This window comes from Acipenser ruthenus, chromosome 6, assembly GCF_902713425.1.
Source record: "Acipenser ruthenus chromosome 6, fAciRut3.2 maternal haplotype, whole genome shotgun sequence".
Lineage (NCBI taxonomy): Eukaryota > Metazoa > Chordata > Actinopteri > Acipenseriformes > Acipenseridae > Acipenser > Acipenser ruthenus.
The window spans coordinates 71,055,010-71,074,523 of record NC_081194.1 but is presented as its reverse complement, the minus strand read 5'-3'; the positions used below and the strand labels follow the sequence as shown (position 1 = coordinate 71,074,523).

At 36.1% G+C, this 19,514-nt stretch overlaps 1 protein-coding gene across 1 annotated transcript; it reads left to right on the top strand.

Moving 5' to 3' along the window:
- The first annotated feature begins 320 nt into the window (after positions 1-320).
- On the top strand, positions 321-14,480 carry LOC117410883 (proton-coupled zinc antiporter SLC30A2-like). Its single transcript, XM_034017790.3, has 8 exons — positions 321-674; positions 6,734-6,942; positions 9,260-9,406; positions 9,901-10,054; positions 10,290-10,515; positions 10,927-11,032; positions 11,717-11,851; positions 12,265-14,480. The coding sequence occupies exons 1-8, from the start codon at positions 595-597 to the stop codon at positions 12,408-12,410; spliced, it is 1,203 nt and encodes a 400-aa protein (XP_033873681.3). The 5' UTR covers positions 321-594; the 3' UTR covers positions 12,411-14,480.
- The last annotated feature ends 5,034 nt before the right edge of the window (positions 14,481-19,514 follow it).

Below are 19,514 nucleotides of genomic sequence, written 5' to 3'. Positions count from 1 at the left end.
ATGCTCCAATTTTAGTTTAATATTTAAGTACCTGTAGAAAACAAACAGCTTATTCATCTTCTGCAATGACACTGATGTTACAGAAGATGTTTGTGTAAAGAACAGGCGAGTTGCTTGCAACATGTATTCTAACAGTTATGTCATCCCATGTTTAATCACAATATTTTGTATAACTCTGTATTACATTTAAAGTTGCCAATAGGTTATTTCAGAACATGTCGGTGGAGACACGCCTTTGGGGGAGTGAAGGGGGTGTGCAATTGTGTACTACAACCCCCATACTCGCGGTCCTGGAACGCTGTGATCATCTTAGGAAACGTTTCCTTCGAGAACATTGACGTTCAGTAGGCTATGTTTTTTGTTTGTCGACACACATTTTACCACAGCGGAGGTCTGGTGCCTCTAAGCACGAAAGATTTTTCCCAGTACCTTCAAGCTCAGTCATTCTATGGAACTTGTTCTCACCAAATGAGATATCACAAAAATCATCCTGGCATGGATAGAACATCTGTAGATCTTGTTTAAACGCACTGCTTTCCTTTCTTAAGTTTTGCAGACTTCGATTTTATATTCTTCAATTACTGCAATACAATAATGGATAACGTGGCGGGTTCGGAAAAGTCTCATCTTATCAATGAGAAGAAAGCGCAAATGTACAGTCAAAAAATAAAGAGGTAAATCGCACTTTTTTCTTAAATACAATGTTTGTACAGAATAGTGTCTCTGAATTTGATATATATATATATATATATATATATATATATATATATATATATATATATATATATATATATATATATATACTGACTATATACTATATACAATTACTGTTTATATGAATTACTTCGCATTTTGATGAACGCAATACAGGTATGTGTATTCTAATTTGTTTAAGAACTCGTTTATGTGGAGGTGTTAATGTTTTTCTTCTATAGCGTTTGAATATACTTTAACAAGAAACCTTATCAAATTATTAACTTGGACTTTGAAATGTAATTTGTGTAAATGATTCAGCCTACCTATATTAACATACTATTTTACCAGTATGACCTGGACCAAAAGAAATCACGTTTTAAAACCACTGTTCACACTGTGTCCGTTTAAGGTTTGGTCTGCACTCGGTACAGTTCGGTATGTTTGGCGTGAACAACAAAGTCCGCCTTGGGAAACGAACCGCACCGAGTCCACCTAAAGAGGTCGTCTATGTCCGTTTGGAAAACACACAGTCTTTCACTTGCTAAACGTCAATGTGAACAACTGCTGGACTCGGTCCTTTTGCACATAGGAAACAAACTATACAAGGTAACCTGACTAGGAAGTAAACATTTTGCACGTGGTTTAGTCTATATTCTGAGGAAACAAATAGAGCAAAAAAACAAAAAAATGCCTTTGGAAACTACATGAGGGTTACCAGACATCCCGTGAAAACTGGGATTGTCACAGTTTCAGCCTTCATTTGTTGTCCCGGTCAGAAACAGTACAATTGTTCATCGTCCGGTTTTTATTGTATTTGATTTTTATAAGTCCAAAACTGCATCAGTGTGCTGTAATAGCAGGGTAATGTATTAGGTTGTGTTATTGGTTTAATCATTCTGATTGTATAGGCTACATGTTTAAATGGTAAAAAAGCTGATCTCTATTTTTTAAATCTGGCTTTTTGTACATTTAACACGTGTTGACTAGGTGACAATATAAATAAAATAATGAGTTCTTATGATCTGCAATAAATTCCCCCGATGTTTCGTTTTTAAACTATTACTGTGTAGTTACATTTTGGAAGTATATGCTACTGATTGTATCCTGGACAATCAGAAGTAAATAATATTGCATAATCAGCCACTTCCACTGACACTTACAATGTTTATCCAATTGTTTAAAATGGTTATAATCACTTAAACTATATTATTTCTGTTCGTTTTCACTTGTGAATTTCAAGTTGATGTAACATTTTGAAATAAAAATCCACACAATGTAAAGATGACAATTGATTAGATATCATTAAAAAAAAATTATATTGGAATGTATGAATTGTTAAACCCTCTAGTGTCAAATTGTTTTGATACCCGTTATTGGAACTGCTGGTGTACATTTCTGATCCACAGATTTTTTTTATTTTTATGTAGGACTGTAAAATGATTCAGAAATAACCGAAATATTAGGCATACGTGTTTGAAGTCAAACATGTTTTAATGGTACTGTAGTATTTTGACACCTTTTCAGATTTTTTTTTATAAACAGAATGAGGGACATATATTAGCCGGCGTTAAATTAATGTTTAAACTTTTTACAGTTTAAAAAAAAAAAAGTTGTCTGTGTTTTACTATCGGTACCTGCATTCCTAGTTTTCATTTATAGCAAACAAAAATGTCCTTTGACTTTTGTACAGTAAAAATCACAAAACACATCCTCTATACCTTAAATATATTTGTAAAATGCGATGTGCATTTTGTGAAGTGCATTTTATATTCATTATTGTAATCGTGGTTACAGCTTGTAACCTTTTACATGTGCTTGATAGTATTTTGACTGGAATCTCATTAATCAGACGTTGTGTAAAACGTTTTATGCGAGAGAACACATTCATTTCCACGCCTCAATTCATTTCGGATATGAATGGGATGATTGCTCCGGGGAGGTTGCATCCTCAAAAGACATGCACTAATGTGTTTAAATAAACCTGTAATCTCTCAGACTGTGACCTGATTAGAAAAACACGCTAAAAAAATAACCGAATAGGCAAGACAGATAGCAGCTGCAGTTTAATTATTTGAAGTAGACCTAATGAAAGTATATCGGGTATTCTAAGAAAAAAAGAAGAAAAAAAACGTGATGCATCACTATAGAGGTTACAGAATAGGCCTACAATTGCTGTTGGATTATGATACAACATTTCTGTTTTATTATTATTATTATTATTATTATTATTATTATTATTATTATTATTATTATTATTATTATTATTAGATAAATATAGGCCTACACTATTACTTTTACACTTGCATGAACTAACCTCTAAAATACTGGCAGGTGCTTCATTTTGTACACGAGCAACAAATTCCAGTTCCAATGAGCAATTTAAAATGATTTCTACTTTCTCAAAGCATAACCACAGTGTATTAACACCTTGTATGAAGTACAATCAGATGGCTGTAGATTTTGTCCCCTGGAAAATAAAGTAATGGGTCTCGTTTTGTACGCGACATGAATCTCTTGTGTCTCAAATGCTTTTAAATAACAAAAAATAATTTAGTAGGAAAATAGCTTGTTTTCCTATTAATTTTTGTCAGAAAGAAAAGAAAAAACATGAAAAACTGTAAGTATAGGCTAGCCATACCATATGATTACATTTTACATAATAATAATAATAATAATAATAATAATAATAATAATAATAATAATAATAATAATAAATGTACACCAAATATCACATAATATAAACCGCGATATTGAAAATTAAAAATTACACTATTCAGATATTTTATTCTAACAATCTTCAAACTTGAGTTAAAACTAATATAAAAAAATATCAAACAAATTAGCATTTTCGGTAACTGTAATAGTAGCAATATTTAAGAAGGAATATTTGAAAAACGTAGGCTATTTTGTCAAGTGTATGGCTATATATATATAGGTCTAACTACAACAAATGCAAAAACCAAAATTAAATTTTAAACTTTAAACTGTAACAAACCCACACCAATTGTACAAGCAGGGGTCTTTTTTAACGTATACTACCCCGTATATTCACAGTACAATTTAATTAGAACGCGCTGGACATATTTTCTATAGCGTTTACTCGAGTCTTTACCTAACACAAATTTCCTGGGGGAAGAAAACCAGCATTAATGGGGCTACACAAATTTGAAATAGATAAAACCATTTTAGAGTGTTTAAGAAAACTAGAATTCTGGTTTATGTGGTTCATAGTTTTACAAAATGAACGGGTGCTTTTCTGCTTTCAGAAAAAAGGTTGTTTTTGAAAGTGTACTCGACACCATATGAGAATTTCAAATAAGTATGTATGCAATAATTTCCTCTAGCTCCTTGACTTTGAAAGAAAAACAAAACTGTAATTACCTACCACCTCACTTTAAAGCAACGTGGTGATCAATAATGTATTTATTTAAAAAAAAATGTTTGGGAGCGTGGCAGATGTAGTTACGTTATTTTGGAAATATTTGTGGGACCACCTGGGATCTTCTCATGGAGCACAGTGTGGAGCCTCTGTGACAGTCAATCATTGAGCTTGTTCGTTGAGCTTGAATTTGTTAATTAAGTCAAATCTAGCCTTTGGCAGATTCGACACAAAAAATAGCATCACTATAAAATATCACGCCAAAGGGAAATCTGCCATTCTAAAACTATTATTATCCAAAAAACAGCTTGACAATAACGTGAGAAATTTGCACTACAGAGAGAGGGGATTCAATTAAGAGGTAAACAGCCTGTTCTTGTCCAGCCTACCTAACTTGATATTGACATGCAGTGATATATGTATCCTTTGGGATGAGATATAATAGTGGCAATGATAATTGCATTGTTAGAATTACAATACACCTTCCCTTTTACTTTGCTGTTCATTTTAAACATTTAAGCAAATATTTGAATATTTACTAATTACCAAACGTTACCTTCTGCTACCTTGTGGATTGTATGAGCACCGAGTATATGGGACCCTGAATCTAGAATTCATCCATCTGCAGATCCATGTCATACTGGAGCACCCCTAGACATTATATATATATATATATATATATATATATATATATATATATATATATATATACATATATATATTTAGTGCTCACCCTTTATAATACTGTAGTGGGGAGCCATAGTTACAAGACTGTGTTATTTGTGTAACGCCTTAAAATGGTTATAATCGATTCCGCACTATAACGAGGCACGTTATAACGGGTGAGCATATATATATATATATATATATATATATATATATATATATATATATATATATATATATATATATATATATATATATTATTATTATTATTATTATTATTATTATTATTATTATTTATTTCTTAGCAGACGCCCTTATCCAGGACGACTTACAATCGTAAGCAAATACATTTCAAGTATCACAGTACAAGTAATAATACAATTAAGAGCAAGATAAATACAATGACTTTGGTTCAAGCAAGTACAAGTGTGACAAAATACGATTCAATTTATATATATACAAAGGGGGCTCCAAAATGATACAAAATTGGAATCCATCTCTGAAGCGAAACATTCTATACCAAAGTAAATGTGACAGGAGATACTGTATTCTGCACAGCAAGCGTGTAAACTGTGATAAGCAGCTTGGCATGAACTGTGGATAAGCAGTTGTACAGTTAACAAAAAAAAAAAAGCAAAATAGATCAAGGTGTTTTTTTTTTAATAAAACCTATATATAAATATAATAAAAATAAATAGTTTAGGAAAAAGGATGGCTTACAAAGATGCCTCAAATTATAAAACTTGATCTGCAGCGTCTGATCCTCTGCCATTCACTGACTTGAACTGGGAATTTGTCTCTACAGTGATTACTTGAACTGGGAATTTGTCTCTACAGTGATTACTTGAACTGGGAAATTGTCTCTCCAGTGATTACTTGCATTGGCTGTTATCACTTGAATACAGACTGTTAGCTAGCAGCCGGTTCTCATTTCTCAACCTGAGCAAACATCTGATGTTCCCTGCATATCCTGAATCAGCATGTGTGTCACGATGTTCACTGATGCATGCAGTGAATGTCAACACATTACGAACAAAGAAATGAATACAATGCTTAAAATAAAACAATATATTTGTAATTAATCACAAATGAAAACTTTTTGTTTAAACCTGCTTATTTTACTGTGGGGTGGAGGAGGCCTGGTTTTTAAACTTACCTTTCTGAGCAAATAATCAATGCTTGACTTCAATTAAAGGAAAAATAACTGACCGTCAAGAAGCTATAGAGGCTGTTTTTAGCTCATCTACACACTAGCTATAACAGAGCTGTACTTCATTAGGCTGTATTCTGTGTAATAATGTGGAAAAGAGTAGAAAAATGAACTTGCCCGATAAGATCGTTTTAACATGTTTTATACGTGAGTTTCTTGATATCAAGGCGTTTGTTGATGGATCTGAACAGTACTAGTAATTGCTCTGGACCCTGATTCACACTAATCACATTCCACTATAGGTTGGTTAACCCTGGTAAAGGCAACATTATCTGGGGGATAAACAACAGCTTGACTTTTTTAAAAAAACATCTTACAGCATTTTCTGTGATTGCTATAGATTGCTCAACAATTTACATTGGCTGTAAGCAATACAAATATCTCACACACACTGTGCTGAAGCGTTTGATCATGGTGGATAAATGGTTAGAGTGGATATGTGACCGGTGGATACACAACAGATTACTGTAATACTGTGAAACATTTGGACTGATTCATATTTAACTGATTTATGATAAGTAAGAATACAGTATATAGTTAATTTTGTCATTTTCAATTTTAAGATTTTTTAAAATATTGGTGAAAACCAACTTTCAGATCCGTTTGCTAAAAAAAGGTTTAAAATACTTTTGTAGCAGTCAATTTCATTCCCTATAAACATAAAGTACCTTGTATATGATTAATGTTCTGTTATTTGTTCCTATACAGTGGATTAAACCTGCTGATAATACAACCACACAGTGGAAAGACCTATTCATGGAATACACATTTTTATCTTTTAGCCCAGTCACAGAATCCAAGGAGGTGTATCCAGACTTCCCATTTGAGAATGGCAACTCAGGCCCGGCAATCGAGCTGGAGCGACACGTCGGACAGCATTGCCATGGAAAGGCGACAAAGACCGTTGAAAGCAGAGAGACACAGTTGGCAAGGAAGAAACTCTACATTGCTTCTGTAGTGTGTTTGATATTCATGATTGGAGAGGTTATCGGTAAGAACATTGCTCTGTTTCTTTTGGGGCTGATTACAATGGAAATGCACAGGGGTTAGAAACACCTACAGTATCATTAACAAGGTAACTGGGTTCAGAGCTACCATGGCCAGCCAGGACAGCATTTTTAGGAATAGAAAACTTCAGCGAAGTTTGTTCTTAGAGCCTGAAAATGTAGCAGGTTGTGCTGGGTGATGCACTGCCATTACGGATTTTGTCCCCTGTCGGTGAGATGAGATAATGGTAAAAGCTCTATAAAAACAAATACAAATGAGCCTGGCTCTTTTGCACAGTGGTTAAGACTTGCGGTGTGCAACTTAGAAGGTGTGAAAAGTTTCTTTCACTGAAATGTTCGATCAAAATCTTCAGTTTTCAGCAAACATTTCAGGCACTAGTTTTCCCTTCCCCTGAAGTCTCATGTTCTTATCATTCAGAAGTTCCGCTACGTCCCCTAAAAATTCTAAATCCCAAATCCACGCACGATCAGAGTTCTACTTTCTGCTTTTCTTTTTCTGTGAGAAAAATATAAATCTCATTCCACAGCTTGAAGAATCATTTGAGAACCTTATCCCGACTGAGCCACCTCACTTCCGTGTAATACATGATATCACTGTATTCTGCTTCATTTCGGCAAGAAACTGTTGAAACTGGCGATGGTTCAAGCCATAGCCCCGGATGAAATTCACACTTGAAACAACTACGTTCATGACGGATTTCCACCGTAACACTTTGCTGCACAACGATTGCTGGTGTATGATGCAGTGAAGTTGCATGGGAAGGTCAGCATTCAATTTTTGCATTTCACTGTTGATTCGTCCTATTACACCAGACTTGCTTCCTCTCATGTTTCACACACCATCCATTGTTGTGCTTGTCAGTTTCTCCCAGTTCAGTTAAAGCATGTTAATTGTTTCACACACTTTGAGAAATAAGACTTCTCTTGTGGTTGTCCCCTTCAAACTCTGAAGCTCACCAAACTCCTCGGTCACCTCAAACATCGCATCAATTCCTCGCACAAATATGAGTAGTTGGGCTGTATCTGACACGTCATTGCTGTCATCAAGTACCAAGGAAAAGTATTCGAACATTTTGGCCTTTTCTTTCAGTTTGCAAAGCAAATCCACACCTATATCTTCAATTCGTCTAGTACTAGTAGGATTCAGACAGACTCACATCATTGATCAAGTTTTTCTTTCTAGGACATACCTCCTCAATCACTATTATCATACACGTTTATACGAATTCTACAACTGTAAAACATCTTCCGCCATCAGCAATCAACTTAGCCACATGCTAACTAGCTCAAACAGTTGCTTAAAAATATTCTGCTGATTAGACAAGCATTTTGTCAGAGCTTCTATTTTGTCAGTAATAAATTGCCTTCCAAGCGGTTATACTTGCCTTTATGATGTGTGTTGAAATGATGTCTGATATTGTATTCTTTGAACACTGAAACACTCTCTGCAAATAAGGTATATTGCCTTGTCTTTGCATTGCACAAAAAAGTAATCATTGGTCTACTGATCACTGAACACTCGGCACTCACTATCAACTTTCCTTTTCTTCGGTGGCTTTGACAGCGAAATGGCAGAGGGTGCCTCCTTCACAGAAATATCACAGTGATGAGAGCTGTCACAAGTGGCTCGGCTACGCCTGAAATAAATCTCCTCTTTTCTTGGTGTGCTTGGCAGGCTGGATGTGGTCAGCAGGCCGTAGGTTGCTGACCCCTGTGTTAGGCAATTATTTTTCACATCTGTTATTATATTATCACCGTTGCAATCCTGTTGGGCATTGTCAAGAATGAAAGCTGTTGACAACAGTAATATGATATGAAAGCATGTTCTTTTGTTTTTGTATTTTGGAACTGACAATTAAATGGCCCTTAACTAGCTTCCTTTGGCTTTTTACTTTATGTAAAAAATCAAGGCACTTCTCATGTTCCCCCAGTATAGTGTGACAGATGGACAGACTGACAGATTTTTTTTATTTATTCAGTGTAAGTTATTTTAATTAATATACAGTACATACATTACCAGAGTTGAAGGGTATTACTAATTTGACCACATGATTGAGTTATTAGAAGTAGCCACAACATCTGTGAAGCAAAGCTGAACAAACATACTGTAGGCTTCACTTCCCACATCTCTAACATGATTGTGTGACCTTTTACTGCCCTTTTACTCTAAATCCAAATTAAATTCATTGTTAGAAGGTTGCTTTTAGGGAATAGAGGTTTTCACAGTTGTGAGGGTGTATGGAAAACTCAAAACGGATATTTTTTAATGGGTAAAATTATTAACTTTTTTTCATGTTGTAGGTGGCTACTTAGCTCATAGTTTGGCGATCATGACTGATGCGGCGCATTTACTCACAGACTTTGGGAGTATGATGGTCAGTTTATTCTCCCTGTGGATTTCATTAAGACCCCCCACCAAGACCATGAACTTTGGTTGGCAGAGATCAGGTATGACCAAGCAACAAGTCCAAAAACCCCATTGCTGTTTACTGAGATCTTTTAACTGGCGTCTAAAAAGTAATGACTAATACCAATGGTAAAATCTTAGGAATAAAAGATATCCTGTTGTAACTAATATGTATATATATATATATATATATATATATATATATATATATATATATATATATATATATATATATATATTGAAATTATATATATATATATATATATATATATATATATATATATATATATATATATATATATATATATATTTATACTTGTACTATACGCATTTATATTATAATGTGATATATTTGTATTAAATAAATATATGCCAATGTACATTGTAGTTATTCTTCAAAAAGGGAACATTTCATAGAAGAAGAGACTATTTCAATACATACAACTAGCCTGTTTAGAGGTCATGCTGCTGCAGCACTGGGACTTGTTTTGGGCATGATCAGTCAATGTAACAGAAGGGATGTTTTATACCCTAGAGATTTTGGGAGCCCTTGTGTCTGTGTTGTCTATCTGGATTGTGACAGCGGTGCTGGTGTACCTGGCCATCATTAGGATCGTCAACAATGACTATGAGATCGAGGGCTATGTGATGGTGATTACCTCTGGCTGTGCTGTTGGAGTTAATATTATGTAAGTTGAGGAACTCTAACCGGAACTCTAACCCAAACCCTAACCCTTACCCTAACTCATAGAATGTATTATCACATTGGGTACTAATGGGGGCAGCCAAACAATAAACTTGAAACCAGGACTAAGATGTCATGCAGAGGTAACCTTTGAATCCTTAATGGTGAAGCATATTATGAAGTATCAGCTCGGCAAGGCTTCCCCCCCAAATTCAATTTATTATATTTTGTATTTTTAGAATGGCCTACATTCTGCACCAGTCCACCACGTTTCACAGTCACAGCCATGGTTCTGGTTATCACAAACTAGATGATGCCGTCGAGAGCCCAGAGAGTCTTGGGCATGGACACTCACACTTTGGTCACCATGGCAACACCAGCGTGAGAGCCGCCTTCGTCCATGTCATTGGAGATCTACTTCAGAGTGTTGGAGTGCTGATTGCTGCGATTATTATTTATTTTAGGGCAAGTAATGACTCCTTAAACATCTTCACAACACTTTTTACTGACAGAACAAATTTACTGTATGATCTAACAGTCTGATTGAATACCTAAGAGCCTGGAAGAGCTTCCAGTTTGAATCCCAATTTAACTAGCCACAAGGTTTTTTCAGTCTCCAGTGACTCTGATATAATGGCCATCCATAGGAACATATAGGAATCCTGGTGTGGCTGTTGGTTCTATGTTGTAAAATCACAGAGCTGTTGGGTCTGAATGAGTTTGACCCTGGATTAGTCTAAAATTTCAATATAAAATGTTTTAACATATGATACTATATCAAGGTGCTATGGTACCCTCTGGTGTTAAATAACCATTTAATTGTGTATTCTAATCATATGGCTACCATTCTGTTGATGTCTTTCTTCTTACTAACAGCCTGAATACAAAGTAGCAGATCCAATCTGTACCTTCCTGTTCTCTGTTTTCGTCCTGGGAACGACTGTCACCATCTTAAGGGATGTCTTCAGAATACTAATGGAAGGTATGTTATTACTTAGTACCACATTCAATTTGCGTAACATCTTTCAAGAAAACTTCTCAGCTACAGTAGCTGTACAGTCTAAACTGGTTGGGTGAAGCCAGTAGTTTTTTCTGGCTTTAAAGAGCCCAGAAGAATTAGATTGATGGATATATCCTGGCACTGAGCCCCACAGTCTGGAATCAATACAGGTATCTTTATAAATTCAACTAAGGGGCAATATTTGGGGACAGTTTAGAAATGTAGAATTTATCTTTCAATTACATTGCCAAAATTAACATAACATTCTTTGCACCCCCCTTTCCAACTTAATACAAAAATAATGTGAAATGATGTTTTGACTATAATAATAAAAATATATTGAAATTATCATTTTTATATCACCTTAATAACCCCCCCCCCAATACCATTGCCAATAATATTTTAATGCTAATTTCAGTTTAAAGTCACACATACCAGTAGATGCTATTTTCAGAATCAGAATATCTGCATTAGCTTAAAAAAAAAAAAAAAAAAACTAGAGGAATTTCTAACAAAACACTGTGATTTGTAATCCTGCAAAGCATGAAGAATCATATTGCAGCAGTTAGCATTGACAGGAAGATGTTGCAATGGAGCAGCTCTGCCTTTTCAGTCAAGCAGGCTGAGTGGCCAACCGACAGCTAAAACAAAATCTCTTTCCTGCAGGTGCCCCAAAGACAATCCAGTTTAATTCTGTGAAGGAGGTCCTGCTGTCTCTAAAAGGTGTGAAGGCAATGCACTGCCTGCGCCTGTGGGCCTTGACGCTCAGTCACACAATGCTCTCAGTCCATATCGCCATCGGTGAGTACAAATCTAGGAGAATCTCCATACCCTCTATACAGACTGAATGGTAGAGTGGGTGTGTTAACTAATGGAAGGCAGGTCAACATTAATTAATGCAAATTTGTCTGCGTACAGTTACTACCAGTTTGAAATGTCATTGAAGTCCAATACTAATAAATACAGGTAAGCATAAACATTTAAATAGTCTAGTTTTTTTTTCTTTAATAAAACTATAGTTGGTTTGTTTTTAATGAATAATTAATGTAGTTGAGTGTTTCATTAATTAATTTTTTGCTCTAAAAGATTACTTTGTTGATGCTACTGTGTGGCAATCTGTTAACTGAAGTTGGAAGCACAGCACTCGGTACAATCCCCAGCCATTACTGTGTTTAGGTCGTCCAGTGCTGTAACACATGTGCTGTTTTTCACAGAGGAGGATGCCGATGCACAAACAGTGCTTAAGGAAGCTACAGAGCTCCTGCAGAATAAGTTTGACTTCTACAGCATGACCATTCAAGTGGAGAACTACTGTGAAGACATGTCACACTGCACACAGTGTCAAGACCCAACAGAATGAGACTGATGAGGTCCCAGGATTCTCAGGAACACCCCCGGCCCTCTCCCCTGGGAGGATGAAAGGGCCTTTCTGATCACGGGGTTTTAATGTCTGCCGGCGTACATATTAATGAGACACATTTTCAAGGCATTACTACATTTTGTAACCAGAGGTAGAAAATCAGGTAACACTTTAGTTTAGGGATCCAATACAAGTGATTATAAACAATCTATAAACATGTTATTAATTATGCTATTAACAATTATAGAATATGAATAGAAATAATACGAGTATTATTACACACTTTTGTCATTGTTTTTTGCGCTATTGTTTATAATCGCTATAACAGATATAGTCTGTCTGTCTTTTCAGGTCTGTTTGTCTTTCTATGCCTGTCTGTCTGTCTGTTTGTCTGTCTGTCTCACCAATTGTATGGGGTTGTTTTGTTTTTGCAATACAATTATTATACACTTTTATTATATGTTTTTGCTTTTGTTTATAACCACTTATAACGGATCCCTAAACTAAAGTGTTACTGAAAATCATGGGTGCAACAAAAGCATTATCATGGTTGTATAAAAGCCTTAGCATGATTTTTATTTTTTTTTACAAACACACTTGGCTAACAGTCACAGATCCTTTCGTTTAAAACCAAATGTTATTTTAAAGCAGTGTTTGCAGCTGCAACAACGAGATGGGTGGACACTGCATAAAATCCTCAGGATATAGTGACTCCTGTTAAACAAACAGTGACTAAAGAAACTTAAAAACAGTAGATAACAGTTAAGAACATAAGAAAGTTTACAAACGAGAGAAGGCCATCTTGCTCGTTTGGTTGTTAGTAGCTCATTGATCCCAGAATCTCTTCAAGCAGCTTCTTGAAGGATCCCAGGGTGTCAGCTTCAATAACGTTTGAGGTTCTGCTCCTGAGGCTAATTGTTTGTTATTTATATAGAGGGGAGCTTTTGAAAATGATTTGTCGTGCATCACAGGAATGTTTCAGGAAGAGGAAGTGGGGGTCAATAACTGTTACAATGTGAAAAACATTTTAAAATGTTTGCACCGTGCTGCATAAGATTGGATAGCTTGTGCGTAAGAAACTTTTAATTTATTTTGTAGATTCACTTTCTGTTTCAAGTGTATTTAAAAAAAAACAAACAAAAAAAAAAAAACATCCTCATTACTTGAAGCACTAAGATCAATGTGTTAACTGCAGTGAAGTAAGAAACACCATTTAATTTATAGCTCATATTGGTTCTTATAAGAACATTTTTAACAGCTCATACATAATTCATCAGCAGACATTAGATTTCACTCATCTTAGTAGTGCGTTACAAATAGGATGAACACTGAGATGAAGGCTGTGACGCATTACACCACTGCAGATTATTTTTTAACACACTCACCTTTACTGGTGGCTGTTTCACATTCAGCATTCTGACACTGTGTTGAGTTCAGAAAACTCAATTCAGTGTCCGAGTATGCTGAATGTAAAATGGGTGTGCCATCTGACCTTGTACTGCTAAGCTTGTGCTATAAAACATTGTATGAACGTACATTTTAAACAGGTTAAGTACTGAAAAACACTAGAATGTTATCGATTGGTTTAGACTTTGTGACTGAGGGGATGCATATTGAAGGGCACTCTTGGCATTCCTAGGACGCATTGCTTGACCAGAATGCAGTATAAAGTGACATTAACACAAGATGCTTGAAATGAAAAGAAGTCAAGAGCATGTCAGTGTGTGGTCTTGTTTCTTCTTGCACTTAAGCCAGGCAGGATACCATTTTTCTGTGTGTGAAAATCACCAAAGATTACATAGAAAAACAGGGAAGAGAACCGAACCGTAACAGTTTGACTATATTTATGTAATAGCAACTGAAACATGATTGCAAAAGAAGCCAAAAAAACAGACCTTCTATATTATCCAATTAGGTAATATAGTATGACATTGCACTATATTTACATTTGTAAATATGTAGACCCTGTCATTTAAATATACTGTGCATTAGCTAACACTAAATCCTAGCCTGGTTAGCAGTCTGCATGCTTGAGTTCCAGCTACTTTCTGTGAAGAATAGAATCTTATATACCCCAATTCTCTATTATATATATATATATATATATATATATATATATATATATATATATATATATATATATATATATATATATATAGTTCTGTGGGAAAACTCAATATGATTTTGTTTCCTCATTTAAGTAACCCATGTGTGTGAGAGCCTGCAGGTGTTCAAGGACACATTGTATTTGCATGGCTTCTTTATCGTGGGACAGGAAGGTTATTGCCAGAGATCTGTGAGTTAAAGTTGTTATAAATAGTTAACTCTTTCCCTCATACAGAACCAGAGCCATTTCAAAAGGTTTAATAGGGACCAAAATAAAAGCAGGGAAAAGCAGGTTCTAGGCAAACAGTTGAAAGCTGGTTTGATGCATTGCTTCTTGCTGTACAGGCTGTAGCCAGGACAGATACTGTGCAGCAAGGTAAAGACGTACATACACTACCCCAGGCAGACCAAATAACAAACAAATCTTCAATTATGTACCCTGCACCATGAGACGGTAACAGTGCGAGACGCTACAGTGAGCCATATTTTAAAGATATATATCTATATATATTTTTTTTTTTAACAAGTGGAGGGAGGCAAAGCAATATGTATTTATTTAGAATTTGCATCTGACATGAGATATAATGTGGACTATATATAGGATTTTATAAGGCACAAGTACATGATATTTTCTTTCTATATGTTTAAGTGGATCAGTTGACAAATGTTTTTCCGCATGCAGCACTGCCAACAGTCTTCACAACTAACAGCAGTCTGGTTTCTTGCTGCATGTGGTGTTTCAGAAAGCACTTAACAGGCAGCCCCACATCACATTTGTTACATCTTGTCAGTGTTTTTGCGTGGCATTCGCAATACCGTGTTTGCTTTTCTTGTGGTATCACCCAATGATCTATCTGGTCATACCCAGAGTCGATGTGTTCTGAGGCTGATGGTCACCCTCTGGTCTGAGTTGCACTGCTGACTCAAGTAAAGCAGTTGCTACACATTGCCTGAATGAAAGGTGGTCTGATTCACCCCGCTGCAGTCTATAGGATGCTGTGTGGTCCAGTGGTTAAAGAAAAGGGCTTGTAACTAGGAGGTCCCTGGTTCAAATCCCGGCTCAGCCACTGACTCATTGTGTGACCCTGAGCAAGTCACTTAACCTCCTTGTGCTCTGTTTTTCGGGTGAGACGTAATTGTAAGTGACTTTGCAGCTGATGCATACTTCACACACCCTAGTCTCTGTAAGTCGCCTTGGATAAAGGCGTCTGCTAAATAAACAAATAATAATAATACAGTACGTACCTGAGAAAAGTTTTGTTCAGCAAGATCAAGGTGATTAGTGGGAAGTACCAATTTTTATCTCTTCAATCAATGCCACCCACATGCTTGTTGTAGTCTATGATATGAGGCTGACTGACATTGATAGCTTTTTTGTTCTTGTGAGTATCGGTTAGTTGTCTGAATTGGATGGACCGGTGAGACATTAGATGCTACAGTAACTATGCTGTTATCATTCCATTTAGAAACAACAATGTTTTCCTTTGAGGCCACATGCAATTCCATTGTCTCATAACTTGACTACAACATGGTGTTTTTCATAGGGAGGGGACAGCCGGTGGTGCGGTTTTCCCTGATCGTACTTGTTGCTTTCATTCCTAGGTTAGATATTTCCTTAAGCAGAGCAGTGGATGTGAAGAAGTTATCAAAGGAAATGTGGTAAGGGTATTTACCAAGGCTAGCTAGCACATCTGTGTATTGCAACAACACACTACCTCCTTACCCAAAACCCTATAGGCTGGATCAATGCTGGTCTTTGCACCCTAGTAGGGCTCAATCCACACTACGTAGCCATAATGAGTGGCCCCCCTGACCAGAGCTTATACTCATTTCTTGTAGGCTTGCCCCTTATAAACTGCTTACAACCATGCCTTCCAAAATAGGACACCATTGCCTCATCTACACTGTGTTTCTCCTCATGGGAGCATGCATCAATGAGAGGGAGCACTTCAGAAAAACGATCTGATTGATCCAAGTTCGAACTGTCGCAAACGTGAAGATTTCCCATGATCCTTTCAAAGTGGTCCCTGTTTAGTGCACAAGACACAAAATTCACCACGGTAGGTAGCAGGACTTGTTCCGGGCATCAAGTATTTCACGTCACAGGTACGCTGAGTTCTTGCTGCTTGGCCCCTGTAATGTAGCAAAACCTCCTCTGTGTTCTGCCCATACTTTATTTCCCACTAAATTAGACAAAGATCCTGCCTGAACACCAGTGCTTATTTTGCATATTTTCCACTTCAGGCCAGGCCTACGGATCTTAACTAGCCTGGTGACATTGCATACTACACACCAACATCATTCGCAAAACTGTACAGGGACATTCTTTATTCTTAGCAAGACTACAGAACTGAACACATGCTGCTGTTACAGCAATCATTCTGTGAACCTGTCAGAGGTAGACAACATTAACTCATCAGTACAGGGTTAGCTTAGATTAGACTCGGGCCAATTGGATATCTATAGAGGCACATTTTTAATGTACAGAGAACAGTATGACTCCAAAGTGACTGACTAGTTTTGTATGATTCTTGAGAAAAATCAAGACACACCATACAATGGAATCCAATTTTTATGTAAGTTATACATTAAATGTATTTTCTTTTACTTTTTCTGTTATTCTTCATTGTTAAACTGACATACATACTGGCTTACGTTTCTGCCTATAAATCTGAATAATGAGAACGCTTTCAACCACAAAGCAGCTTGGTAGTTTTGTAATATCCCTGATGTGGTATTGGCTTTTTATTTCATTTTGTGCTGCTTCCTTAATCTTTTCTATCTTTGGTTACAAACCTGTCACACTGCCTCAGTGGCATTCTTCCTACATTCCAAGGCAGACTGTTGAAATACTATAACGCTAAAAAATAACCTGCTGTTCCTTTCAAATAAAATGCCTAACCTGGCCTCTATGCAATTGTGAGTTTAAACAAAAAAAGAAAAAAAAGGTCATTGGTGTAATCAAGTGGTGTCCAGCGGAGTCAGTGTATTGTGCAAAACCATTTAACCAAACTGCAGTACAGCAGGAACGAAGAGGGGAAATACTCACTTTAGTATCAGTCACGGCTGTAATGTTTGTGATGTTCATTGTCTGTTTTGATGCTTAAATATAATGGTTACTGTGTTGTATCAGCACCAGTTAGTGTGCACATAAATATCATACGCAAGAGAGAAAAGAATTGAGGTACATGTAAAAAAGATCAACGCGCCGATGGTTTGAAATCCCATATACAGTCAACTCTTTTCTCATTAATACAAATTTCAAAGGATGGGTTACAAAATGTGTCTTGCCAGTAATTTCTGTTATCAGGAGTCTAAGCTAAATGCATGCTGTCAGTTTTTATTGAAGTAAACAGTAACACCGAAATAAAATTGAAATTACAGTACAATGAAAAATATTATACATGTAAAGGTATTGTGCATTTTATTGAAAATACAACTGTACATTGCAGCTTCAACATCAGTAGCACATCAGAAACGCTGACAACTTGCATCCACAGTTTTGCTGTTCATAGGCCTGTATTATTGTATCCCAGTCAGAATGGTTGAGAAAGATGCAAGTTAATACATTTCTCAATATCCTTCCCATCTGTTCCAAATAGGGCAATTCGGTTTATTCAAATCTTTCTTCCCTGGGGGTGGGGCTCCAAAATAATTTGCACAAACAGGACATTTGTGTGAAGTGAATTGGTATTATAAGAAGTAATTTACAATAAGACAATGCTAAATTTAGCTGGGACCATGTAGAAAATTCATACTATCAGGAAATTAGTTTAATCCAAGTTCGTTGTACTGAGAATTGACTGTAATTTGTATGCTAATGTTAAATTAATGGAATGTGAATCAGAACAGTTAACAGATGCTGATATTCTAGCAGCTCTGCATTTTGTAATGAAACCTTTCTATACAGTTTGTTACAAAGAGTATGAATACCAGGGTAGAAGGTTGGTCTCTCTCCAACTAGATTTGTTCCCAGAGAAGGAAGTGGTATCATAATATGACACTTTGAAAATATCTCACTTTACTGATGCTCTAGTTGTCACAATGCAACAAGCAGACGGGCGCGCAGTGTCTTCTGGGAATAGTAGTTTACCTGGTACGCACTGAAAGGGGTTTGAAATCAGCAGAAATGCAAAGGAAAACTACAACTCCCCTAATCCACACAAGTCAACAATGCTGGCTTTGATTAACTTTGGTTTAATGGGGACTAAACAGTCATAGAATTTTCCACGCTATTGAGTTTATTTTTTATTTACCGTCCCATATGTTTTTAATAATGTCCTACTGTTATAATGGATTTCTTCTTCTGGTCAAAATCTCCTTCCACCACTCATAATAGAGCATACTCAGTGAAGCAGTGATTCAGCAGAGGCAGACTGGGTGGTGGGGGGTTGAGTAGCTCCTCCACTTAAAACCAGGGATCAGACTATTGCTAGTACGGTACTGTGTGTGTGGTTATAGCAGATTGCCTCCTCTGATGAAAAAACCTCTCTGGGCTGCTCCAATTAAAACCTGTGCTTAGATCACGTGATGTGCTACTGCCAGTACTGTGGTTAATAGCAGATAGGAGTTTATAACAGAGACAATATTTTTGGCACATATATCAAATTCCACTAACAGTACACACGTCTTATATTGCAACAGGCCGCCAACGTTTCTGGAGCAAAATAGGTTTTATGGGTGTGATTTGACAAATATTTATGGCTTTACAGTATATATATATATATATTATATTTTTTTTCGCTGAAAGTTTGAGGAGGCACTGCCTCCCTTGCCTCCTCTGAGGAGCCTCCACTGGTGCTATACCACCAGTAACATAATTCACAAGATCTGCTGAAACATATAAACTGTATATATATATTTTTTAAAAAGGCCACGAAGATAAGTATTTGCTGTATTTTTGTTTACCTTTGTAATGTCAGCAACTGCCAATGTACTGTGTAAATGTACAGAAGCCTGTAAGTAAAAGGTTTCAAGTTTGTAAAGTTCGCAGGACAT

Coding starts and splice junctions, on each gene's coding strand:
- LOC117410883 (XM_034017790.3), top strand. CDS start 595: ATGGATAACGTGGCGGGTTCGGAAAAGTCTCATCTTATCAATGAGAAG. Junction 675..6,733: donor TACAGTCAAAAAATAAAGAG/GTAAATCGCACT, acceptor TTTATCTTTTAG/CCCAGTCACAGAATCCAAGG. Junction 10,516..10,926: donor CGATTATTATTTATTTTAGG/GCAAGTAATGAC, acceptor TCTTACTAACAG/CCTGAATACAAAGTAGCAGA.